Source organism: Lytechinus variegatus, chromosome 1 (genome assembly GCF_018143015.1).
Source record: "Lytechinus variegatus isolate NC3 chromosome 1, Lvar_3.0, whole genome shotgun sequence".
Classification (NCBI taxonomy): Eukaryota; Metazoa; Echinodermata; class Echinoidea; order Temnopleuroida; family Toxopneustidae; genus Lytechinus; species Lytechinus variegatus.
Genome location: NC_054740.1, coordinates 9,354,317 through 9,380,601, shown reverse-complemented (window position 1 = coordinate 9,380,601; position 26,285 = coordinate 9,354,317). Strand labels below are relative to the sequence as shown.

The window sequence follows — 26,285 nt, the reverse complement described above, 5'->3', positions numbered from 1 at the left end:
ATTAATAATTCCCTATTTCATGCTGTCTTGTGCTGTAGGAGAAACATATTAAAAGACATAATAAAAATAATAACAGATTGCTGTTAATATTAGCACAAAAGTTATATCCAAAGATCTTTGGAAGGGGAAAAATACATTGCTTAATTATATTCAAATTCAAATATTTGCCTATTTCCCTCAAAATCTTTTTTTTTCTGCTTTTATAAAACCAATTTGTTAGGTAAACTATCCCTTTAAAACTCTATGGGGACTTTTTTCCGGGGGCCAATATAACATGAGATCATACACATTCTAAATCTTTCTCTTAAGATTAAGTACTTACTGTCACATACAAAATACCTTACCTTAATATATAAAAATTTCTTTGCACAAAAAGTTGGTGTGAGTGATCCGTCAGTCAATCTGCCAGACAACCTTGAACTTTGACCTCTTCTATATGTCATATTGCTTACATGGGATACTCAATCTCTCACTTTCATCATAAAAGCGCATTATATATCACATATACACATAAATACTGTTATAAAAACACAAGATTGCAATCATGATAAAAACAGAGAACATTGCTCAACCCTCACATTGTCCATCTCACACAACTTCTTTGGCTTGTAGATGCATTATTTGGAAAATGAAATGGGATGAAATAGGCTTCTGATGAAGTATATGTAGCCATCGCATTTGTCCCTAGTTTCTTCTCAATGGCTGGCTCAATTGACTTACGCAACAGTCCCATCAAGTAAATTACTCCCAATGCGATCGATGGTGTGTCGTTGTTAGAACTTAAAGCTCATGACAGTCTGGAGTGTTACTCCAGTGGGACTGTAGCATATGATTCAATGTATCAAACAAATTCCCACCAATTTTCAAGGTTCACAACATCCACTGGAACATCATCACCCTCTTCATCTTCCTCTCCTTCCATGCCTTCAAATAGACGATTGGCACAGCTTCCCGTGTTCCTATAATGGCTGTAAGGGTCCGATCTTGGTAAAATCGCATGGCACAGCCAGCAGAAGTAACAACGACATTTCCTGCAGGTCATTTTGTTACAACCATCAGATTTCTGTAAAAAATGCAATAATGGACAAATGATCATTATAACCAGTGGGGCATTGCAAGAAGCTTACTTGCAGTAGATTAGAAGTGTCAACTGTAAATCTGTGATAACCAATGAAAATTGTATTATGTGATATAACAAACTGTATTTTTCCCCAAAAAAATGTATTTCATAGTAAAATGCATGGCGTACTCGTTCATTGCAGCGCTAAAACTGCATGCAAGCTTAATGCGCACTGCTCTTGCAGATGAAAAAACAAACAAACATTAAAACAAGTGTCTATCTCACCCTGGTTTTAACAAAATGATTGAAAACAGACAAGTTACCTGAAATTACATTGATCCAATAACCATATTTGTGTAAGTTTTATGAAATAGCGACATAAAGAGATGATATGTCTCAATATATTATGATTTTTTTTTTCTAGCAAATCGTATTTTTAAAAGAAACAAGTGGAATGCCTCTGGCGGTCTCACCTGCATCAATATAGCAGCAGTGCTGACTTTGAAAACTACTTTCAAATAATTATTCACAAAAAACACCATTCGTATAATGATACAATACTACATTCATTGACATTTGACCTTGATCATGAGACCTAAAACTTGTCAGTGAAACTTGATTACCTCTATATCCACATTTATACACTATATCTATAAACTTTGAAAGTTATGACAGCAATCTAATAATTACCTCTAAAATGTACAAAGTTCAATGACCTTTGACTTTGGTCATGTGACCTGAAACTCGGATTAAATGTTCAAAGATACTTGATTACTCTTATGTCCAAGTTTGATGAATCAGATCCATAAACTTTCAAAGTTATGATGGTATGTAATTCAACAGATACCCCCCATGGCCTAAGTTCATTGACTTTTGACCTTGGTCGTGTGACCTGACATTCGCACAGGACGTTCAGTGATACTTGATTACTCTTATGTCTATGTTTTATGAACTAGACAAATAAACTTTCAAAGTTATGATGGTAATTCAACAGATACCGTATTTGCCGGCGTATAGGCCGCACTTTTTTTTTTGAGAAAATGAAGCAAAGTTGGGGTGCGGCCTATACGTGACGATAGTCAAAAGCCGCGTCCAGCGAACGCTGAATACGTGGTCAAAACATCGCGTGTGCGTACGTATGGGACTACAGTGACGCTTTCATTGTAATGGTAGTTAAAACAGCGCGTTTATAGCATGAAACAGTAAAAATCTTGACTTATTTAATCAAACATTTTCAGTACCGGTACGTGATATCTTACTTCTCAAATTTAATTCTGCTTAGGTGTAAATTTATTTCCATAAACGCAGTAGAGCTCAGAGACCGTGCCAGCGATCTGACTCTGTCTGGGGCCGGCAATGTCATGTTTAATACGTTTGCAATGCATGGCTTCTCGCACCGTATACTGCGGGGTACTTAACTTGCCAATTGCAGGCAGCTTGTTCGCGGCAATCCAAGACATGTATTGGCAGACTTTTGTAGACAAAAAGCATTGTAATTGTAATGAATGTCATTACTATTTATTTATGAAATTATGTGGAACATTGATTTAACATGTTTTCATTTCTATCTTCCTTGCAGGAGCCAGGAAGATTAGCAGCACCAGCACCTCGCTCTACATTTTTCAAATTTATTTTTACATCGTCATCGATCGTAATGGAAAATAAAATGAAAATATTTACCTTTTGATTTTTCGTTTTGTTTTGCATCTCCAAGTCTCATCGGCCAATAAATACCTACCTTGCGATGTGTGCTGTGGTCTGCTGCGGGAAATGGCGGTAGCGGTGATGATCTGATTAGGCTCGTTGGTTGTAAATAATATTTTGGATGAATTATGTGATGATAATGGTGACAATAATGATATAAGTACGATTGTGTCAATGAATTGCTATTTGAAAATGATAATTAAAGTTACAACATTGAGATGAGTGATTTAGATTTTAACTTGTTAGGCATTCTGGATTATGATGATGATGACGACGAGGATGATGATCGAGCATGTTTATGTTGACAATAGTAAATGATGATGCACGATTTGCGTGCGACAATAATGATGACACGGTGATACACGATGTTTGCATGCAATTTAATATTCTATTGCAGGTGGAAAAATAGCGTATTAAAAAAAGATATCATGCCGCCTTCAATATTTTCCCGCTCAGGAAGAGATCGAGGGAACATGACAAGGTATGTCATTTGAAATTGCTTTGTGCGTGAATTAATAGCGGTCTTTTTCAAGACCACAAACTTCCAAGAAAGAATCAGTGTTCATCTTTATTCATAGGCGGCGGAAGCGGGGGGGGGGGCATGCAGGTCCCAAAAAAAATTGAGATGGGGGGACAACCCCCCCCTAAATTTTTAGTTGATAACCTTTTTTTTTTGCTTGTCAATTTTGTTTCCTGCGTCCTCCCCTAAATTCTGGTGGACCCCCCTTAAAATGTCACTTGTCCCCCCCCCTTAAATTTAGGTTGATGACCTTCTTTTTTTTTTTTGCTTGTCAAATTATTTTACATTTGTTACATTGTTACAATTTGAGATGAGGACGATGCCCCCTAAATTGATAACTTTTTTTTTTGCTTGTCAATTTTGTTTCCTGCGTCCCCCCTAAATTCTGGTGAACCCCCCCTTAAAATGTCTCTTGCCCCCCCCCCCTAAAATTTAGGTTGATGACCTTTTTTTATTGTTTTTATTACTTTTTTTTGCTTGTCAAATTATTTTACATTTGTCTATCACAAAATTTCAGGTAGACCCCCTCTAATTTTTTGGGCTTCCGCCGCCAATGTCTTTATTTCACTCGGTCTTTACCTCTCTCTCAGTCTTTATTTCTCTCATACGACATCGCCGACTTCAATTAAAACAAACATTGAAACACCGCCCATGCTTGTGTATTTATTCAACTTTATTTGTAAGAAAAGAAGACGTTAATTGAAAGAAATAAAACATTCGCTGCGCTTGTTTACCGTCGCAGCGCTTGTTTATCTCCGCCACGCTTGTTTAACTCCGCAGCGCTTGTTTATCTCCGCCACGCTTGTTTACCTCCGCAGCTCTCATTTACCTCTGCAGCGCTTGATTACCACGGCCGCTTCTTCACGTCGATGGTGGATTATTTTCCTTGCGTCGCCTTCCGAAAAAGATGAAATACGGTAGTAAGTTAGAAGAATTAAAGCATGCGTGTTTATTATTTCCCATTCCGCGGCGATTGTTGAACAGTTTTCCAACCAAGATTTTGTCCGACTTCACCGGGAATTCTGTCATGCATTTTTTTTTTTCAAAGATGATTCGCAAAATCGGGGGTGCGGCTTATACGCCGCCGCGGCCTTTACGCCGGCAAATACGGTACCCCCAATTTGGCCAAAGTTCATTGACCCTAAATGACCTTTGACCTAGGTCATGTGACGTGAAACTCAAGCAGGATCTTCAGTATACTTGATTAACCTTATGTCAAAGTTTCATGAACTAGGTCCATATATTTTCTAAGTTATGCTGTCATTTCAAAAACTTTACCTTAGGTTAAGATTTTGATGTTGATTCCCCCAACATGGTCTAATTCCATTGTTGCTGCTGTCATTTCTGAAACTTTACCTACTATGCTGGTGAGACAAAAACGTACTGTCGTATTTTGGTTGCATAAACGTACTAAATACGCCAAAAACGTACTGGTTGGCAGCTCTGACATACCTGTATAGGTCGCTCGCAATTGGGACATTTCTTGCTGTGTTTATTGATCCATGCCTCACTATTGCAGTTCTCAATGACCTGTCGTAGGGTGTGCTTGCCATAGCGCTGTTCCATCAGAGCTCTCTCGTCATCAGTGGCGTTGTCGTAGTCATCCATGATCTCCTTATATCGCTCTGGTAGACAAGAAATCATGAGGTAAATAGATAAGTCAAAATCTTATTTTGCAGTAAACTTATTTAGGATTCATAGACGCCAAATTGACCTCCCCAGCTTTCAAAATTCATTCAATGTTTGAATGTGTACTATGCAGGATGTAGGATTCATATAAGTGTTGATAAGACACTCAGTAGGCCCTATTGCCAATTTGAAGTGTTGATTGACACTTAATTTGCACCAATTCATCACCTACCATTATAACCTTACATACTACTAAACCACAGGACAATTTTTTTAAGATGATGAAAATGTTTATACATATGTACCTCCATATTGTTCATATCAGTCACAATTCCCTGAATCACTATTACCTGTTAAAACCAGAGAACAATAGAAGTAGACTGAATCTATTATTCTCTGGTTGAAACAGGTAATAGTGAGTCAAAAAATTTACATGTACTACATATTACACACATGTATCTCATAATTGCCAATTTAAAGGGATTGTCCAGGCTGAAAATATTTAAATATATCTAAATAAATAGAGTAATATTCACAAAGCAAAATGCTGAAAAAAGTGAAAATATCATTTTGCAATATATTGTGAAAACAGTGATATGCACATTGTCATGAATATTCATTAAATGAGTTGATGATGTCAAATCCCCACTTTCCTTTTTCTTCTATTACATGAAATCATAAATATTTTATTTTTTCATACATGTGTGAATGATACGCCTCCCTTGTCATAAAACAAGTTGCAGCAATGAATAAAATGCACTTAATCAGTCGTTATTCCAATATTTTTGGTTCTTGAGGAAAAACATTTGAATAAACCTAATTTCAATAATAAAATACAAAAGAAAAAGTGGGGATATTATCAGTTTGCTCATTGAATATTCATAAAGACATGCCTAGAATTGTTTCACCAGAATAATGCAAATATTTAAAATACCAAATCTTCGCAATTGGTCATCCGATTTTGATGAAATTTTCAGCATTTTGCTCTGTGAATTTTACCCTATTCATTTAGATAAAACTACTTTCAGCCTGGAGCATCCCTTTAAGGAAGCATTTATAGATGCTCATACATCACCTACCACTTGTAACCTTGCACGGTGCTAAACCATGGTACGTATTTTTGCAGAGGATACAGAAAGCTAGTCCACAAGCAGCACATTGTCCCATATTCCCTTCCCTCACAACAGGGGTCTGGCAAATCACACGAGGGCAGTAGACTATATCTCCCATCTCACTCAATGAAAGATCTAGCAAGGCCTTGTCATATTTCTCATACAATTCAGGCTCAACAAGCTCCCTCACCTGTAATAACACAATTAATGTTTTATCAATTTCCATTTGACATAATTACAATACATTACTTGTCATTTTCAAAATATTTTGATATCAAAATAAATTTTGTATGTATTTTAATATATTATAAATTTTGTATGCATTTCTTTGTTTTCAACTTTTCGTTATCTATTTTCTTTATAATGGAAATTGGCAACACTGTTCCAAACATGAACATGGAGCAAATTGACTTTAATCAGTAAAAGTAAAAATAATATTCATAGATTTTGGGTAGAATCAGAGTTTGCATTGGATTTGAAGAAGAAATCATTTTTGGGGGCAATTTTGAGTCTGGCATGCACTCACAAAACTTCAGAACTGTCATAATGTTTATAAGAGAGTCGCAAATTTCATATCAAAAGTTGTGCAAAACTTTAAAGAAAAAAAAAGGTGCCGCAAAATGAATTTTGTGATTTGGAGTTATCAAATGAAGCTTACAGTGAGGGGGAAGGGGAGGGGTAGAAACAGGAAAACAGGCAAAAGCGATTTTGTGTCTCGCCCACTTATGAAAATAACCAGAAATATCGTGATTTGCGAGGGCATGCAACAGAATTGCATCGAAAAATTCATTGTGAAATGACTGGGATGGAATATCACTTGTCATAAGAGTCTTGCATGTAAACTTTAACATTGACCTAAAAATGAACTTTGACCTTATCATGTGACCTACAACTGCAGCATAAGATGCAGGTCCCCCAAGTCCATCTACCATCCAAGTTAGGTTGTAAAGCGACTTATGGTTGCGAAGTTAGGTGTCATAACAGAGTCTTGCATGTAAACTATAACGTTGACCTGAAAACGACATTTGACCTTACCATGTGACCTCTGACTACAGCATCAAATGCAGGTCCCCAAAGTCCATCTACCATTCAGGTTTGGTTGAAAAGCGACTTATGGTTGCGGAGTTAGGTGTCATAAGAGTCTTGCATGTAAACTTTAACGTTGACCTGAAAATGACCTTTGACCTTACCATGTGACCTCCGACTGCAGTATAACATGCAGGTCCCCCAAGTTCATCTACCATCCAAGTTTGGTTGAAAAATGACTTACGGTTGCGGAGTTAGGTGTCATAAGAGAGTCTTGCATGTAAACTTTAATGTTGACATGAAAATGACCTTTGACCTTACCATGTGACCTACAACTGCAGCATAACATGCAGGTCCCCCAAATCCACCTACCATCCAAGTTTGGTTGAAAAGCAACTTATGGTTGTGGAGTTATGTGTCATTAGGTTTGTGACGGATGGACAATGGACGGACGACATTTGGATCCCTAAAGGCGACCACACACCTTACGATTGGTCTACGACTCAATTTTGGAATAAAATGTAGTAGAATTTGATGCTAATATTGAGACTTGGAATATCTTACTGTGTAGTGTTCGAAATCATTGTACGAATACCTATGTTCAAATATGTGACTATGCTATCATCCTTCTAAGAATAAAAGCGAATTTAATATCTAGTCGTAATGACGTCATAGCAGTCTTACGATTTGAAACTTATTTGGCCTTTACTCCAAAATAAAGGCTTGCAAATCTTTTAACAAGTGGAATGCCTCTGGCCGTCTCACCTGCATCACGCGGTTCAATATAGAAGCAGTGCTGACTTTGAATACTACTCTAACTCGCACGAGATGTTCAGTGATACATGGTTACTCTTATGTCCACTTTTTATAAACTTACAGAGATATGATGGTTATTCAACAAAAAACCCCAACATGGCCAAAGTTCATTGACCTTACATGATCTTTGACCTTAATCATGTGACCTGAAACTCGAACAGGATGTTCAGTGATACTTGATTACTCTAATGTCCAAGTTTAATGAACTAGACCAATAAACTTTCAAAGTTATGATGGTAATTCAACAGATACCCCCGATTCGGCCAAAGTTCATTGACCCTAAATGACCTTTGACCTTAATCATGAGACCTGAAACTTGCACAAAATTTTCAGTGATGCTTGATTACTATCATGTCTAAGTTTCATGAATCAGATCCATAAACTTTCAAAGTTATGATGGGAATTCAACAGATATCCCCAATTCGGCCAATGACCTTTGACCTTGGTCATGTGATGTGAAACTCATGCAGGATGTTCAGTGATTCTTGATCAACCTTACGTCCAAGATTCATGAACTAGGTCCATATATTTTCTAAGTTATGATGACATTTCAAAAACTTAACCTCAGGTTAAGATTTGATGTTGACGCCACCGCCGTCGGAAAAGCCGCGCCTATAGTCTCACTTTGCTTCGCAGGTGAGACAAAAATGGTTATATTACTATTCTTTCAATCAATTTTAACCTCAAATAAAATGATATGTTCCATTCACGTTTTCAGAAAATTAGGAAAATGCGATTAAAAAATCGGATCGCGAACAGTCGTAAGGTATGCGGTGGCCTTAAAGAGAAATGCCAGTAGTTGCAGTAAACACTGATTTCATGAGAAAGTCTGTAAAACCATGCTGAATTGTCAGTATATCATGGAGGATCTAGATCTGATACAGTTACATAAACTGAAGTTTGTGAAATCTTGAAATCTACCCTGAAAAATGTTCACACTGAAGATCACCAACACAGATAGGCACACGTGGGACAGTGTATCATTATTGCTGGAATAAAGACCCGACGCAAGTGACCGAATCCGCGCTTATTTTGCTTATTTCTCAGCAATTACACAATTTCTTCCAGAATCCTTTGGCACATATTTTTTATTCATACGAACAGACACTTGGGTGGTCATTATATTAGATTCTGTAAAAAGTCATTTTGAGATCGTTACCAATACTGGAATTTATCTTTAAAGCCTGTGTATAGCTTTGGTAAAGGGTCAATAATGTGATTGATAATCGAATATCATCTAATATGACAGTCTTACTGAAGCGTAGAGACCGTTAGATATTTTTCCAACTGCAATTCTCTGAGAAAATTTCAAATATTCAAATCTTGGATATATAGCGCCCTCTCTCGGCGATGCTTGTTTTAAATTAAAAAAAGGGCATTCAAGCACTTATCTTATAAATTTAGTGATTAGATATCCAAAAGTTACAGACAAAGAACATATCTTGAAAGTTTCAGCCCATTCCATGATTTGGAATAGGATTTAATTGAAAGACAAAAACACACAGATATCTTAATTTGATCGGGTGACCCGATCAAGTTAAATTTCCATGTAAAATCGCAAAATTTATCCTGTAAAACACATTTTCATTTCATATCCTCCGCATCATAACTGTTATAGGGCATATCCATTCATATTAGCTAGCAATGAATTGGAATAGTGATAGGTGCATTTTGGTGGATTTACCAAAACTATACACAAGCCTTAAGTCTCGCCTTCACCTCCAGTGGGCGAGAAAATAAAATAGAAATGATACCTTAAAATATAAAATAAAAACTTTAACAAGATATCACAGAACTCTTTACACTTTTTTTCACAATTAGAATGTTGATGATAAACATACACGTAATTAACATCATTAAACATTTCCCCAAGCTTAGTTAACCAGAGTTCAAAATATGCACCAATATATTTTCCAATTTATGTTGGAATCTAACCTGTCCTGGCTGAGCCATTGTCTCACAATTTGTCTCTGGACATGCTAGTCCTTTCACATCACCATCCTTGATCTTTGTCCTAAAATGTTCTTTCATACACCCCTTGCAGTAAACATGTCCACAGGGGCTAAACTTGACACAGTCCGTCCCAAACTTCTCCTCATAGCACACTTCACAGGAATTGGGAGACGTGTTGAATGCATGCTCTCTCCGCTCATGGTCGTACTGCACGATCGTTGGGATGAGGTTTGGCAACGCTGCGATGTCCTGCACCGCTCTGTCATGAGCCACGCCCGCATCCGACCTTGCAATGCCTCCTGTAGCCCCTTGATGGTTCCCGCCATCGTCTCCTCCAGGTCCTGGTTGGGTGGACCTCATCCTTAGGGTACGGGGAAGATCGGAAGTATCCAAGGTTAATGGTGAGCTCAGTTTGAGGAAGGGGAAAGTCTCACTCTTGAGGAACTCAGCCCAAGAGAAGACCACAACTTCACCTTCATTTTCTGTCCATATTTCATCAAGCTTTTCACATAATCTATTCAGCTGTATAAAAAATAAAGAGAAAATAAATCCCTCCAATCCGCTTTCTCGTATACTATATCTTAAGCAAATTTTGAAACTTCTTCGATTACTTATATTTGAAAATATTCTTGTGATTCACATTAATCCCCAAAGTATTAATGATTGTATATGTTTTCATGCTTTGTGTATTTTTATAATTCTATTTTGATACAATTATGTTTTATGTAAAAGTTCTGTACAATTCAGCTCTTGCTGTGAACAGTCTTGAAATAAAATACCATTATAATTATAATAACACAGAACATTAAAAACATAAAAATGATTCTCTACTCAATGTAGATTAACATTCATTTAACCATATACAGTAAAAGTAGATCATCGTTAACACATTCTTTGGCATTAAAAACAGTATGTTCAACAACGTATGTGTGTGTGGTGAGTTTTTATGAAGGTGTATCAATAAGATATAATTAACTTTTGAAAAATCAACTTTAAAACATTGCAACCCTTAAGATTGTAAAAAAAAAATGTTTGAAAAGAGAAAGGGAAAATTAACTGGACGTTCCCATCACTTGCACATTTTCTTACATCCTTTGAAACACTTAATGATTCTTCTGACATGAATTTCTTTAGAGCATCAACTTTGAAGTACGTGTTTTCATAGCACTCGGCCCATATTTTTCAAAATGATATCAAATCACTAAAGCTAAGACATTAAGTCTCTTTGTTTTAAGTTCTTGTTGTTCTAACCTGCTTTACAGAGAGCCACTTGCAAGAGAGTGTAAAGGTAGGAGCAGTCTTGGAAGGATAGTCCCTGGGATACTTGAAGTTGAGTTCTATCGGTGGAAGCCAATTAACTGGCATGAATCTTGCCGGGTTCTCATCATCATCTTCACCTCGGATCAATACTCCTGACAATACAAGAAATTATTTATACAAATTATTAGTGCTTAATAGTCTTTAATATTCCCTTCAATATTGATTTTTATAGTTATATTGCATTATAACATATGCATTTTTTTCTTCAAATGATCAATTATAAATAATGTTTGATTCGGCCAAAGATAATTAAATCAAAGAACACACTAGCATATGGGGCAATATTGTGACCTTTTCAAACCAAAATTTTCAATAAAGAAAAAAAAACGATATCATGCTTCATCCTTTTTTCTTCTTTTTCCTATCCTTTCCTTTTTTGTTAGTCGTGAAACTGTTAATTTTCTCATTATCTAAAATTGGAAGGCATGTTTTAGCCTACAGACGAACACAAAACAGATAAAACTTGTGCATTTCTTGTGCAGAAAAAGTGACACCTTATTCGACTGTTTCCAAGGCAATTGTTCTACGACTTAAAGCACTAGTCTCCATTAATCAATATAATCAAGATAATCTATCTTAAAAATTAAATTTATCTAAAGAATCACTCATCATAGTACTGACCTAATGTTCTTGCTTGCTGTAACATTTGTCCACCAAGTTTAATTTCAAAGTTAGACGGAAGCTCTACATCAGCGTAGAAGCTCCCACCAGACTGGTCCTCATGAGCCATAAAAGTTTCCTCATCTTCAAAGATGCTGCTGAGTGCTAGCAGCTCATTCTCCTGGTTCTCCTGATCCTCATCCATGCTTGTTCCTCATCAATGATGTCCAGCTTGATATCACCTTACGCCATCACCAACAAACACTAGCCAAAGGAACAATAGCAAAACCTTTTAGTAATAAAATACTATGTTTTTATTTTTACAGTGTATGTATCTGGCATGTTTATACAAATTACTTAGTAACATCTTTAAAAACTACGACAAACTGAAACATAACCAGCAATTACTAAGGTTAGATTTGTTTTCATGATCATCATCATGATCATCATCATGATCATCATCATGATCATCTTCATGATCATGATGATCATCATCATCATTATGACCATCATGACCATCATCGTGATCATCATCTCCATCAGTATCATCATCAGCATCCTCATCAGCACCAGCAGCATCTATAGACCTATAATAGATAGATCTTCGCTTGCACATTTTCAGATGGTGTCCTTTTCTAAGGCCTTAGTTGCATCAAGGACAGCAGGGACGAGATGTGCACTGGAGTCTGTATTGACATAGGTCCTATGTGTTAACAATCTGAAGACCACAATCATGTTTCCTACTTTCCTTCTGAAGCATAGGGGGTATATTTCAAGACTTGTAAGTCCATCCTGGGATGGTAAATGCTGGAATTCAGCTTAAAGCCTAATTCGATTTTTTTTTCTCTCCCCTCCATCCCTCTGCGCCTAAGAATAGTTTACTAGATAGATGGCGCATAATAAATACTGTGTATTATTATTATTATGAAATCAACTCCCAATTGGACCCCTCTTTGCATGTGAATATTTTGATCACTTGAAAACGGCATTGTATTAGTATTACCAAACATGCATTTTCTATGGGAAAAGTTGAGAAAACACAAAATGACTGACAAGATTTTTTTACATTTTTAAAAAATTATTTTGAGAATGTAAAGACTTTGAAAATGCATTTTGGACAATTTTTTTTCAACATCTTTCTATTTCAAGTTCCCTTTGGCTTCGCTTTGGCCTGCCTTTGCCCTTTTGGTCTATTTTCGGAAGGATGTTGCAAAGTTTGAGCATATTACTAATAAATTATTTTTAGAGGCATATGATGCACCTGTTCGGTTAGACCAAAAGCTTTGGTCTCTGTTATGTTGGTTGTTCAGCTGAACTCCGTTGGCTTCACTCACCAAATACAGAGACCGAAGTCCTAGCGAGATCTGTATAGGGGACTCAATGGCCATATGTTTATGTACTTAAGATCGGATAAAACGGGGAAGTGAATTTGCGTGACAGCCGAGGTATGTCACTGTTTTTGTTCCTTTTAACTTGATTTTTCTCCGTTTTTTTCAAATTAATTCCAAGAGGGAATATTAATTTGCATTTTGGTCGCAATAATTGAAGAGCCCCCTCAGGGGGATTTTGCATTGCAAGTCCCCTCATGGTGGCTGCATGATAGCGAGCCGTCTGTGTACGAGGAGAAAAAAAATGTTAAAAAACTCCTCGAAACAGACGGCTGCCAGCTGTCTACCATTCGGTAATACAACACCGGTCAGTAAAAGACTAAAACAATCACTCGCTTTAACAGATTTAAAAAACATTAAGTTCTACATCCACTCACAGACTCACTAGGCTGATGAATTAAATTAGAGTCTTTAGACCTACTTCAACTTTCTTTCAGTCCCACTCATTCAAAAATAATGAATGATCCCGAGGCTCTAATCTTATACAACTGACATGCATAACTGAGTCTGAGGCTGAGCTTTGCCTTTGCTTTTTAGCATATTAAATTATTTTTTGAGGCATGTGATGCTCCCATTCGGTAATACCACAACACTAGTCAGTAAAAAAAATCACTCACTATAACAGATTTTAAAAAAATAACGTTCTACATCCATTCACTTGCTGATATGAAGGTAATCCTCTGTTTTAGGGGTCCAAATTATTTTAGGTTGCTAACTTCAGGCAAAAGTCACAAATGCACTTACAATGAATGAGAATAAGTCGTCCGCAAGCTACAAGGCCGTGAACGTACGAGCGCGCTCGATCGCCTATCGGCCTGGCTGGTCAATTGACTGCTCTCCCAGGGAGTCAAGGCGAAAGGGGGGGGGGGTCCAATAGATACATATATATTGCTATAGTAAATAGTGGTAGTAAAATACGAGCTGTGATTGGCTGGATTTGTACCACGTGACCTCCCTTCAAAAAGTTATATTGTACATATGTACAATATAACTTTCGATTTTTGGATGGCAAAATCCATGATGGGGTCTTAGATTAAGGGATCTATTTACTATAATAAATAGTAAACGTTCTATCATACAATATTACTGGACTATATGAACTCCAAATATAAAATTATCCCTCGTGCAAGCCTATTTCACCTCGGCCTTCGGCCTCGGTGAAATAAATCTGCACTCGGGATAATTTTATATTTGTCGTACATATAATCCAGTATATTGTACAATAGATTGTACACTATTTATATAATATATCACCTCCTCTGTTTCAGGGGATTTTATTAATTGTGGCATTGGGGGTACATTTTAGGGCATTGGTAGCAAGAAGGGGTGGTGGCAAGAGGGGATGAACTGCTCCATTATTAAGGGGCGCAGGGTCAGGGGGGGTGCAATAGATACATATATTAATAATGGAGCAGTTCATCCCCTCTTGCCACCACCCCTTCTCCTTGCTACCAATGTCATCATTATGCCCTAAAATGTACCCCCCAATGCCACAATTACTAAAATCCCCTCAAACAGAGGAGGTGATATATAGCAATATATATGTATCTATTGGACCCCCCCCCACCTTTCGCCTTGACTCCCCGGGAGAGCAGTCAATTGACCAGCCAGGCCGATAGGCGATCGAGCGCGCTCGTACGTTCACGGCCTTGTAGCTTGCGGACGACTTATTCTCATTGTAAGTGCATTTGTGACTTTTGCCTGAAGTTAGCAACCTAAAATAATTTGGACCCCTAAAACAGAGGATTACCGATATGAATTAAATAAGATCTACTTCAAGCTTCCTTCAGTCCCACTCATTCAAAAATAATGAACATGATGAATGATCCCCTACCTAGGCCCTACGACTACGAGGACGACTGAGCTGAGTTTTGCCTATTTTTTGGATGGCAACCTCCCAAACAGTACCGTATTCATACTTGTCAATGAAGCGTCTCCTCAGTCAATTATACTTACATACCTCCTTTAGAAATCCAAATAAAAGAGTTCCCGTGCCTGGACTCTTTATCGAACGAAGACAGCCCTTCAAAATTAAAGTTTCAATCAGGATCAGATGGCCAATCGGACTGGAAGTGGAGAAGTGATTACAGAGTTTGTTGCAACATACAAGCTCACATGCACACGTACAGTATATAGTACAGCGAAACTGTTATGGTTAACAGCGCCATCTAGTTGCAATTTTCCAGTTGAAAAAAAAAGATCTATGAAGTCTATAAAAAAAGTAGAAAAAGTATAAAGTTAGAAATAAGGAATTCGAGTATCGATCTGGGTCGTGAGTTGCACCCCCCTAAACAAACAAAAACAAAATAAAATAAATAAGTAAATATAACCAGGGCGAGATGAGTGCGTTTCACTTGGTATTTCATCAATACTTTGTCGGATCCAAAAACTTTCCATAATTTTGAATGGCTATATTGGTGGATAAAACATCCGACAAGTATTTTCCTCTTACTCGCTCGCCAGATCACATCATTTATCCACGATCCTCCTCTTCGTCGTCATATCAGCAACTCAACTATTAATTGTCTTACTTACTTTGAACACAATATTCATAAACAATTAATCGATATCCCCCCAATATCCTTCTTATCACCATCTTCACTACAGGCTATACCCCCGCTATATACCACCACTACAACCATCACCACAATGCACAGTGGCGTAACTAAGGGGGGGGGGGGGCATGGGGGCACGTGCCGCCCCCCTCCCCAATCGGCTGGAAAAAACGGGGGAAATGAGAAAGGAAGAGATACGTAGCGAGAAAGAAGAATTAATTGTCATATATAATAATGTTGTATTACAATTATATTACATAAGAAACATTTTTTCATAACTTTATATCGAAAACATAATTTCCTCATTATTCCTGGTGCTCGCATTGTCTGTTTAACGAGATATATAATCCTGCTGTACAGTCAGTGGAGTAACTACGGGGGGGGGGCATGGGGGGCACGTGCCCCCCCCAATTGGCTGGCAAAAAAAACGGGGAAAAGGAGAAAAAAGAGGGAGAAAGGAACAGAAACGTAGTGGGGAAAGAAAAATTTATTGTTCATTATAATATGCTATATTACATCATGTTATATCATAAAAGAGCATTTTTTCATCACTTTATGAAACATTATTTGTTCAGGGCCTATGTCTTCATTGTTCGTGATGCTCGCAACCCTGTTGTACTAAAATCTTCCGTTTTCATATCAATATACTGTACGCCAAATACATTTCCTCGCAATTTGAGTTATTGTTTTATGCAGTGACATTTGCTTCTATTCATGACCTCCTAAAGTGATTGCCCTATTTTAAGGTCTTAATATAAAACATTTCCTGTCCGTGCTAACGTTCACATTAGTTGATTGGTGAGATGTCTGCTCTTCATAAATTCCTAAAATCAGTCCTTAAAATGTCAACTTTTCTGATCTCAATATTAAAAATTGTCAGCTCGCGCTTCGCGCTCGCATCATTTGGTAAGTGAAATACGTACGGTCTTAGTGAATCCCTGCAAACAAGCCTCTTCAGGTCTGAATTTCCCAAATTTTCAGCTCGCGCTTCGCGCTCGCAGTATTTTAATAGTGAGATGCGTATGACTATGACAACAAAATGTGCTTCATGTGTTTATATGTAATTCTAACAAAATCAGCAAAGGATGGCATTATAGCATTAGATGACTATGATGAGATATGTATACTCTTAATGGATTCCTAAAAATAGTCCTTAAAATGTCCCTGTTTGGGGTCAATATATACAAAAATTTCAGCTCGTGCTTCGCACTCGCATTGTTTTTTTTTTTAGCGAGAGGTACGTATCATGATTACAAACAAATTGCTTATAATGTCCCTTTTTAGGTCTGAATATAAAAAAATTTCAGCTCGCGCTTCGCGCTCGCATTATTTAATCAGATACATATCCGTTTAATGGCACTGCATGTCCTTAAAATGTATATATTAGGTCAGTATACCTGGCAACTGAGCGCGCTTCGCGCGCTCCTTTAGTGACTAAAAAATGTTGCTGGTGCCCCCCAATGCCGTGACCCACGGTACGCCACTGTGTACAGTACTAAAACCTCCCGTTTTCAAGTACACACCACATATATTTCCTCGCACTTGATCGAGTTATTATTGTTTCATGATCGATGTAGTGACATTTGCTTCTTTTTCATGACTACTTAAAGGGGAAGTTCACCCTGACAAAAAGTTTATTGTAAAAATAGCAGAAAAAAATATAAAAAATATTGCCGAAGGTTTGAGAAAAATTCATCAAATAATTTAAAAGTTATTAGAATTTCAATTATTTGATTTGTGACGTCATATATGCGTGCAGCATTCCTACATAGCGAATGGTAAAGAATCAATGAAATGTCATTTTCTCAGAAATTGAAAATGGTTTTCATTGTACCTTTTGTATATCAATAGATAAATCATTTCACACCCTATCATGAATAGAAAACAAAATTAAGTCATCAGGAATCGTTTATGACGTCACAAATCCAAAACTTTTAACTCTCATAACTTTCTTACTCTTTAACGGATTTTCCTCAAACCTTCCCCAATATTTTTTTACTATTTTTTTCTGCTATTTTTACAACAAAGTTTTCTTCAGGGTGAACTTCCCCTTTAAAGTGATTGCCACATTTTAAATTCTTAATATAAAACATTTCCTGTCCGTGCTTACGTTCACATTAGTGGGTTCGTGAGATATGTCTGCTCTTCATGAATTCCTAAAATCCCTTTTTCTGATCTGAATGTAAAAAAAATTTCAGCTCGCGGGTCTTATAGCTAGTGAATTTTTACAAACAAGCCTTAGAATGCTCTTCAGGGCGGTCTGAATTTCCTAATTTTTTAGCTCGCGCTTCGCGCTCGCAATATTGATTAGTGAGATGTGCATGTTAATCATGATTACAATGACCACAAGTGCTTCATATGTTTAAAAGTAATTCTAGCAAAATCAGCAAGTACTTGGCACTCGCATTAGATGAGTATGGTGAAAGATGTATACTCTTAATGGACTCCTAAAATATAGTCCTTAAAATGTCCCTGTTTGGGGTCAATTCAAAAACTTCAACTCGCGCTTCGTATTTTTTTGTTTAGCGAGACAGGTACGTATCATGATTACACAAATTTGTCTATAATGCCTCTTTTTAGGTCTGAATATCAAAAATTTTCAGCTCGCGCTCGCATTATTTGACCAGAGACCACCTACATATCAGTTTAATGGCTCTGTCTTTAAAAATGTCTCCATTAGGTCAGTATACTTTGCATCTGAGCGTATATAGCGCGCTCACAAAGTGACTCAAAATTTTTGCTGGTGCCCCCCCCCCATGCCGTGACCCACGGTACGCCACTGACCATGCATCATCATCATCGTCATGTACCACCATAACCAGGGGTGGATCCTGCTTCCTCCAATGAGGGAGGGGGGGGGGCGATTTTTTTTATAGCTCATAGTTGATTTTTGTTTGATTCTTTGAAGGGGTTGTTTCAGTGGCGTAATTAGCCTACAGTTTTTAAGGGGGCTCGATATGGCGTATCGCGTAAAATTGATAATTTTTTTTTATTACAAAAATCCAAGTTCGTGATAGATTTTGACATAATATTTGAAATATAATGTTTCCATCCTCATCCTTTTCCTTTTCTCTTATTGTTTCTTAGTCGTAAAAAATTGGGAGGGGGAGGCAAATCACCCATGTCCTATCAGTCATTTCATAGTTTTATTCTTTTTTTTTAAACAACATATAATGTGTGCAATAATCTCTTATAAGCCCTATTTAAATAGCGCGAGCGCGAAGTCCGAGCTAAAAAAAAATGTGAAATTTCATGTATTTTTGTCCTTAAAATTGAACATTCTGGGCAATGTTTGTGAACCTGAACAATGCGTATTACTGTGAGTGCGGACTCGCGAGCAGATATGTTTACTTTGCGTTCCAGTGGCGTAGCTACGGGGGGCCTGGGGGGCACGTGCCCCCCAGGTGCTCCCCCCAGAAAAAAATTGGCAGAGCAAAAAAAGGGAGAAAGACGAAAAAAGGAAAAGACGAAGAAAGACAGAAGAAAAAAAAAGAAGAGAAAAATAAGAGGAGGAAGAAGAGTGAATTAAATAATGTGAGGGGAGGACTTGCAAAAAAAAAATCTTTCATGTTACTAAATAAAATTTTTGCTTGCGCTTCGCGCCAGAATTGCCTGTTCGATTAAATTCATATCTTGCTCAATAGGCTGATATGGAGCAAGTTTTGAAGTCAATATACAAAACATATTTTAGCTCGGATATCGAGCTTTCATTATTTTTTTTCATTTACAAATTTAAGTGCTCTGTAAAATGTCCGTTTTGTGGTCTACATATCAGCATTTTAAGTTCACACTGCGTTGTCACATTGTTTGATTTGCCAAGTTAATATTGTGTACGTGTATTCGATAATGTTCCATTAAACAATTGTATTCAGAATGCCCAGATTCTAGGTCTAAATCTAAATCATGCGCGATAGCCTGCATGTTGTTTATTCAAAATGTACTTATATTATCAAGTTTCACATCAGAATATCAATAATTGTCTGCACACGCTTCACGATCGCATTATCAATGATACCCAATTAGCTATATCCTATTAATGATTTACAAAAATATAATAGTGTGTCCTGCTTTTAGGTCTAAAATCTCAATTTTCTTCCTCTCGCGCTTCGCGCTCGCATCAATTGTTTAGTTACATACCTATCCGATTTATTAATACAAAAAGTGCCTAGAATGACAATTTTTAAGTCGTAATGTAAAAAAAAAATTGCTCGCGCTTCGCGCTCGCATCATTGAAATATATACCGTCTTCGTGGGTAACTGTAAGCAGTCCTTAACAGGTCCCTTTTAGATAATGCTAGAACAGTTAATACAAATTTCTGCTCGTTCGCAGTAACCATCTAGGTACATACAAATCTTGTTCAGGATCACATATAACATTGCCCAGAATATTAAATTTTCGGGACAAAGTACATGAAAGTGAAAAAAAAAAAAAATCGCTCGCCCTTCGCGCTCGCACTTTCTTATAAGGCTAATGAGATTCTTTCATGTTTATGTTGTTTATAAGAAGAAAACTAAGAAGTGACTGATCGAGGAAAATATAGGTGAAGATAATTTCGGACCCCGTCCCCTATTGGCGAAATTCGGATCTGCCCTTGTGACACATACACACACATCGGAAAAAATGGCCGGTGCCCCCCCTGAAAAAGCAAGGACCCCCAGTGCCCCCCAGGAAAAAAAATCCTAGCTATGCAACTGTTGCGTTCTGGCCCTGTTAAGGACGTTTTGCAGTTAGCAATTAAGACGATACACATTTTAACGGATAAATAATGCGAGTGCGAAGCGCGAGCTGAAAACTTTTGACATTCCGACCTAGAAAATTTGACGTTATTTGCACTTTCTGTAATCATGAATGCTATTGGTATATAACAAAACAATTTATTGATGCAAGCGGGAAAAAAAGAGATATCAAACCTAAAAACGGGACACTCTATTCATGTTTTGTAAATCATGAAATAGGATGAGTATAATTTAGTATCTTTCTACATTAATAATGCGAGCGCAAAGTGCGAGCAGAAAATTTTGGATATTCTGATCTGAAACTGGATAATTTTAGTACATTTTAAATTTTGCGTATCTCAATGAACATGCCCCGTAAACATGACAGTTTGCACGTGTTAGAATCTGAATATACTGAATTATATTTTTTTATTATGAAAACCAATATTTGATATTCCGATATAAAAATGATCAATTTATGCACTATTTGAAGCACTGTGTAGGGAAATTTTGATAGCACTCAATACATGATGCGAGCGCCAAGCGCGAGCTGATGCTTTATAATCATTTTGACCGAGGATCGGGACATTCTAGCTATAGGCTAAAGGACATTTTGCCATCACATTAAAGTGATCATTTATATATCCTCATATTTCTCTTCCTAAGCATAATATGAAACTTGTCGATATTCCTTTCTGAAAAAAGATAATTTAGTTATTAGGAATTCATAAAAATGTTATCATATTTTATCAATCTAATAAGCCTAATTAATGCGTGAAATTAATTGACATTGAGGCCTAAAAACTGACTATTTTAAGCACTTTTGTAATCATGAATATGATTCATGGGTATATATATTTAAAAAATAAAGCGAGCGCAAATTGCTAGCCGATTTTTTTTTTATAAACTGTCATAAATTTAATTAGTTTGTTATAGAATTGATATACATGTATAATAATATGTATATACATAACTCACCAATCTAAATGCGAGCGCACAGCGAGTAGCTCATAGGCCTTCATTTTTTTATAATCAGACACCTGAAAGAGATATTTTGAGAAACTTATGGATTACATAAAAAGAATAGGTAAGTCTACTTGGCAAATCAAAATAATGCGAGCGCACAGCGTAAGCTGCGTTGAAAATGTTGATATTCACACCATAAAACAGACATTTTACAGAGCACTTCGTAAATCAAACAAGATAATGAAAGCTCGATGTCCGAGCTGAAATATTGTTTGTATATTGACTTCAAAACTTGATATTTTAAGCTACAATTCAGCCTATTGAGCAAGTTATGTATCTCATCGAACAGGCAATGCGAGCGCGAAGCGCGAGCGAAAATTTAATATCGTGACATGAAACATTAAAAAAAAATATTTTCCAAGTCTTCCCCTGACTTATCCACTCGTCTTCCTTCTCTTATTTTTACTCCTTTCTTTCCCCTTCTTTTCTTTTTTTCTCCCCCCCCCCTTTTCATTTTTTTGCTCCACCAATTCGAGCACGAAGCGCGAGCGAAAATTTAGTATAGTGACATGAAACATTAAAAAAAAATATTTTCCAAGTCTTCCCCTGACTTATCCACTCGTCTTCCTCCTCTTATTTTTACTCCTTTCTTTCCCCTTCTTTTTCTTTTTTTCTTTTTTCCCCCTTTTTCATTTTTTTGCTCCGAAAATAGGGGGGCCCGGGCCCCTCGCCCCCTGGATCCGCCTATGCATAACCACTAACACTACCATCATCATCATCATCATCATCATCATCTACATCATCATCACCACCATCATCATCAGTAGCATCATAATTGACAACGCCAACAGAAACCTCGACCTTCTCCCAAACCTCTCCCACCGCCACCATCAAACCGTCATTATTTTAAGGTCGAGAAATGTTCTGAATTACAGATCGACAAAATTTCATGGTGATGTCTACGCACTCCAACCCATGCCAAAACGTGGCCATTTTGCGTCCTCTCTTCACAGGGGAAAAATTGGTAAAATTGATTCTTGGGGGATAATTCTATTCTGATACCATGCCGAATGTATACTTGATAATTGCTGGCAAGAAATACACTAGTCCTGAAAAAAAACGGGGGTAGAGAAAATACAAAAAGAGAGAGGTGGATGAGTGTCTCGTTTTGAGGAAATAAAACATGAGCAGGTAAACCCAATTACCTTTCTCCCTTCACCTCCCACTCTTTCCCCCGTCTTTTTTTTTTGGGGGGGGGGGATGGAGTCAACCGCCCCAATCGCCCAGCTGGCTACGCACCTGCACCATAACATAAACAATCTCCGGATTAATGGCCATCCCAGGGGCGTCGAGAGAATATTTTGTTTGGGGGCAGAAATAACTACATTGGCCATATTGGCCGAATTCCAATAGAAAGCAAAGTAAAAGTTAGTTTAAAAGTGCAGAGCATCGGGAAACGCAAGACAATCTATACATTTCCCTAATTAAACGTGTGTTTTCATATTAAGAAAACAAGATAACCATATACGAGTCAAGATAATAAACCTAATCTAACTTTCCCTATTTATAAAGATTGCAAGTGATCGGTTTCTACTTTGATGTTTGAGAATTTGGGATCCCTCTTCGGCTGGATGCCCCCATTTACATTTTACTAATTCAATTTCAGAGTTTGCTTATTTATACCTATCGCTGTTAAAATTCATCTTTACTTTGGACATAAGCCTTGATCAAACTCGGGATCGAACTATTAGCTGATCATTTTACTTGTGTCGCATATAGAATTATTAGCAAAGAATATGGAAGATGGTAAGACGCGAACTTTCCTATGGTGTGTTCCTCGCTCGACCGCCTGTGCATTCACCAGATCCCTCAGCGCCATCGACGGAATCGAGGTCTGGTACGAACCCTTCCTTTTCAGCTTCGCCGCCAAGCTCGATTCGAAGAGACGCTTGGGAATTGATCTTCCGACATCGTACGATGGAAACGAAGATACATTCCAGAAAGTGGCCGACATGCTGAAAAGTGTGTCGCATTTTAATTTCAAAGCAGATCAGCTGCCGTAAGTAAAAATTCATAACTACCACAAAAATTGATAACAAATAGACATAGTAGATGAAAACAAATTTCTTGACCTCACCAAGTGACATCAAATTTAGTGTGAGATGAATTCTGATCAGGAGTCTGTGCCATAAAACTTGTTGTTATAACAAATTTGCAAAATAGGTTTTTTTAAAAGGTCAAGTCCACCTTAGAAAAATGTTGATTTGAATCAATAGAGAAAAATCAGACACGCACAATGCTGAAGATTTCATCAAAATCGGATGTAAAATAAGAAAGTTATGACATTTCAAAGTTTCGCTTATTTTAAACAAAATAGTTATATGAACGAGCCAGTTACATCCAAATGAGAGAGTCGATGATGTCACTCACTCACTTTTTCTTTTGTTTTTTTATCGTTTGAATTATACAATATTTCAATTTTTACGAATTTAACGATTAGGACCTCCTTGCCTGAAGCACAAAATGTTAAAGTAATGGAATTCCACGTGTGCAGGGAGGAATGAAACTTCATATCACATGACAATGACGAGAAAATCAAAATATTTCATATTTCATATAATAAAATACAAAAGAAATAGTGAGTGATGTCATCAGTTCCCTCATTTGTATACTGAACGAGATGTGTATATAACAGTACTGTTTTGTGAAGTGAAACTTTAAAATGTCATAACTTTCTTATTTTACATCCGATTTTGATGAAATTTTCAGTGTTATGCTAGTTGAATTTTTCTCTTTTTATTTAGATCAAGTTTTTGTTGGGGTGGACATGTCCTTTAATTGAAATTATTCAATTTCATTGACTGATAGTATAATCTTGTATAAATTGTGAATTCATTATCATAACAAGATGACCCAGATAGTGCAATTTCTTGGACAGTTATGATATAGGGGCCTAATTTCAAAGTAAGCAAGCGAATTTTATTCTTTGAACAATAATGGACATGCAGTTGAAAGACATGCAAGTAAAATACGCTTTCAAATTTCTCTCCCAATTCTTTTCTAAACAGATATGCGTCCGTGAAGACCAACCTATCTTCTAGCACTAGTAAGCATGTATTTGTGAAAGACATGGGATTCGCCGTCAACAAAGATGTCTTCCCTTTCATTCCTCCGGGATTCAAACACACTTTCTTCATTCGCCACCCGCTTCGCGTCCTTCACTCCAACCGAAAGGCGATGTTCGAGCAACTCTCCATGATCGGAGCCCTAGAAGGCGACGCAGCCGACGAAAACAAATTCGATCTTCAGCGCGACGACCCCTACGTAGGTCCAGGACTGCTCTTCAAGGACCTGTACGACCTCTGGCAGCATTGCCGACAGAATTACGAAGATGACCCGGTCGTGATCGATGCTGACGATCTGTTGACGAAACCGGCCGAAGTTCTGTCGAAGTACTGCCAAGCGGTAGGATTGCCTTACGACAAGTCGCTTCTGACGTTCGGCTGTTCGGCTGACCCCGACGTCTTTAAAATCTGGAAGTCACCCATTGGAGTTGAAGAACTCCGAATGACAGTATCGTCCTTTTCGAGTAAGGCGGTGGAAAGCAGAGCGTTTTTACCGGCCAACGAGATGCCATCACGTGCCCTGCTTACTCCCGATGTTATTAGATGTACCGATGAGATAATGGAGTATTACGACGAGATGTACAAGAGTAGGATTAAAGTTTGAGGTTACCATGGTTACTTTAATGAATCAAAAAGCAGAAAATTAGGCTGTGATTTTTATATTTGTCTGGTTATGTTTATTTCCTTCGTTGGGCATGATTGGGTGTTGAGCGATGTTGTCTGCTGGATAGCAATTATGTTTTTGTCCAGTTTAATGTTACCGACCCCTTTTCGTGTAGGTCATACTTCTAGCAGTTATGTTGTTGTCAAGTTTAATGTTACCGACCCCTTTTCGTGAAGGTCCTACTTCTAAATCCCTCACCCCATCCCGAATCTCCACATCTCTTTCAATGACTTAAAGTAGATTTTTTTCTTCACATTTGCTATTGCTCAACTCTATTTCTCTTAACACATTTAAAGGGGAAGTCGAATACCCCCGGAAAACAGTTGAGTTTTGATTGGGAGTAAGATCAAAATCAAACAAGCAAAGTGCTGAAAATTCCATCAAAATCGGATGTAAAATATAAAAGTTACATCATATTTTCCATTATTTCATCACATAGTGTCATTGTCATATATGGGTCAATTTGCAATATTATTTTTGCATTGAATTATCAACATTTCAGTCTGTGATTCATCTTCCATCCTTCCTTTTCTTTTGTATCCTTTTCCTTTTCACCTTTTTCTCTTCTCGTGTTTCTCCTCTCCGTAACTTCATTATCTTCTCCCCTCCTTTCCTTCTTCACCTTTATTTCTCCTCCATCTACATGCATATTCTTTATCCTTCTCTGATTTCATATGATATATGTATTTTTTAATTGAACTCGTATTATACATACTTCTAAATTGTGTTAAATATGTATTCCCTTTTTATGAAATTACGAATATATGATTATGTGATATATTTTTGAATTAATATTTCAATTTACTTTTTGTATTATTATGCTTATGTAATGCCTCTGTACCTTTGTAAACTCATTGCAATTCGACTTTGTCGCAATTTTTTTTTTAATTTTTATCAATAAACCAGAAAATGCACAAAATGTGCGCTACAGAGTCGATGATAAAATGTAGAATATTTTGATATCTCTTCACCATATAAAACAATGTTTGATTCCTCCATGATCTGGAATTGTTGTAACATTTTGCAATCAAATTTTGATGGTCTTATTATCACATCGACAAAAAGGTGAATATTCTATAAATTCATAGAATAAAGTACTGAAGTGCATATTCTCTTCGTTTTGTGAAACAA

General features: G+C 37.1%; 2 protein-coding genes across 3 annotated transcripts; one reads left to right on the top strand and one right to left on the bottom strand.

Moving 5' to 3' along the window:
- Window positions 1-264: 264 nt before the first annotated feature.
- On the bottom strand, window positions 265-15,229 carry LOC121422787 (E3 ubiquitin-protein ligase RNF14-like). 2 transcript variants are annotated; one of them, XM_041618098.1, is made up of 7 exons: window positions 15,085-15,229; window positions 11,762-12,004; window positions 11,072-11,232; window positions 9,803-10,342; window positions 5,993-6,215; window positions 4,737-4,909; window positions 265-1,063 (listed from the first exon to the last, which is right to left on the bottom strand). In XM_041618098.1, the coding sequence occupies exons 2-7, from the start codon at window positions 11,943-11,945 to the stop codon at window positions 842-844; spliced, it is 1,503 nt and encodes a 500-aa protein (XP_041474032.1). In that variant the 5' UTR covers window positions 11,946-12,004; window positions 15,085-15,229; the 3' UTR covers window positions 265-841. The 2 variants fall into 2 exon arrangements, with proteins under 2 accessions (XP_041474032.1, XP_041473955.1); XM_041618021.1 differs by having other exon boundaries at window positions 15,089-15,228.
- Window positions 15,230-21,464: 6,235 nt separating this feature from the next.
- On the top strand, window positions 21,465-25,490 carry LOC121421145. Its single transcript, XM_041616148.1, has 3 exons — window positions 21,465-21,486; window positions 23,145-23,424; window positions 24,434-25,490. Exons 1-3 carry the CDS (start codon window positions 21,465-21,467, stop codon window positions 25,092-25,094), a joined length of 963 nt encoding a protein of 320 aa, XP_041472082.1. The 3' UTR covers window positions 25,095-25,490.
- The last annotated feature ends 795 nt before the right edge of the window (window positions 25,491-26,285 follow it).

Excerpts from the sequence above, each read along its gene's own strand:
- LOC121421145 (XM_041616148.1), top strand. The coding sequence starts at position 21,465 with ATGGATTACATAAAAAGAATAG. Across the intron at positions 21,487-23,144 it reads GGATTACATAAAAAGAATAG|AATTATTAGCAAAGAATATG; the intron begins GTAAGTCTACTT and ends TGTCGCATATAG. Across the intron at positions 23,425-24,433 it reads TTCAAAGCAGATCAGCTGCC|ATATGCGTCCGTGAAGACCA; the intron begins GTAAGTAAAAAT and ends TTTTCTAAACAG.
- LOC121422787 (XM_041618098.1), bottom strand. The coding sequence starts at position 11,945 with ATGGATGAGGATCAGGAGAACCAGGAGAATGAGCTGCTAGCACTCAGC. Across the intron at positions 11,233-11,761 it reads ACAGCAAGCAAGAACATTAG|GAGTATTGATCCGAGGTGAA; the intron begins GTCAGTACTATG and ends TTGTATTGTCAG. Across the intron at positions 4,910-5,992 it reads ACCGTGCAAGGTTACAAGTG|AGCGATATAAGGAGATCATG; the intron begins GTAGGTGATGTA and ends CTTGTCTACCAG.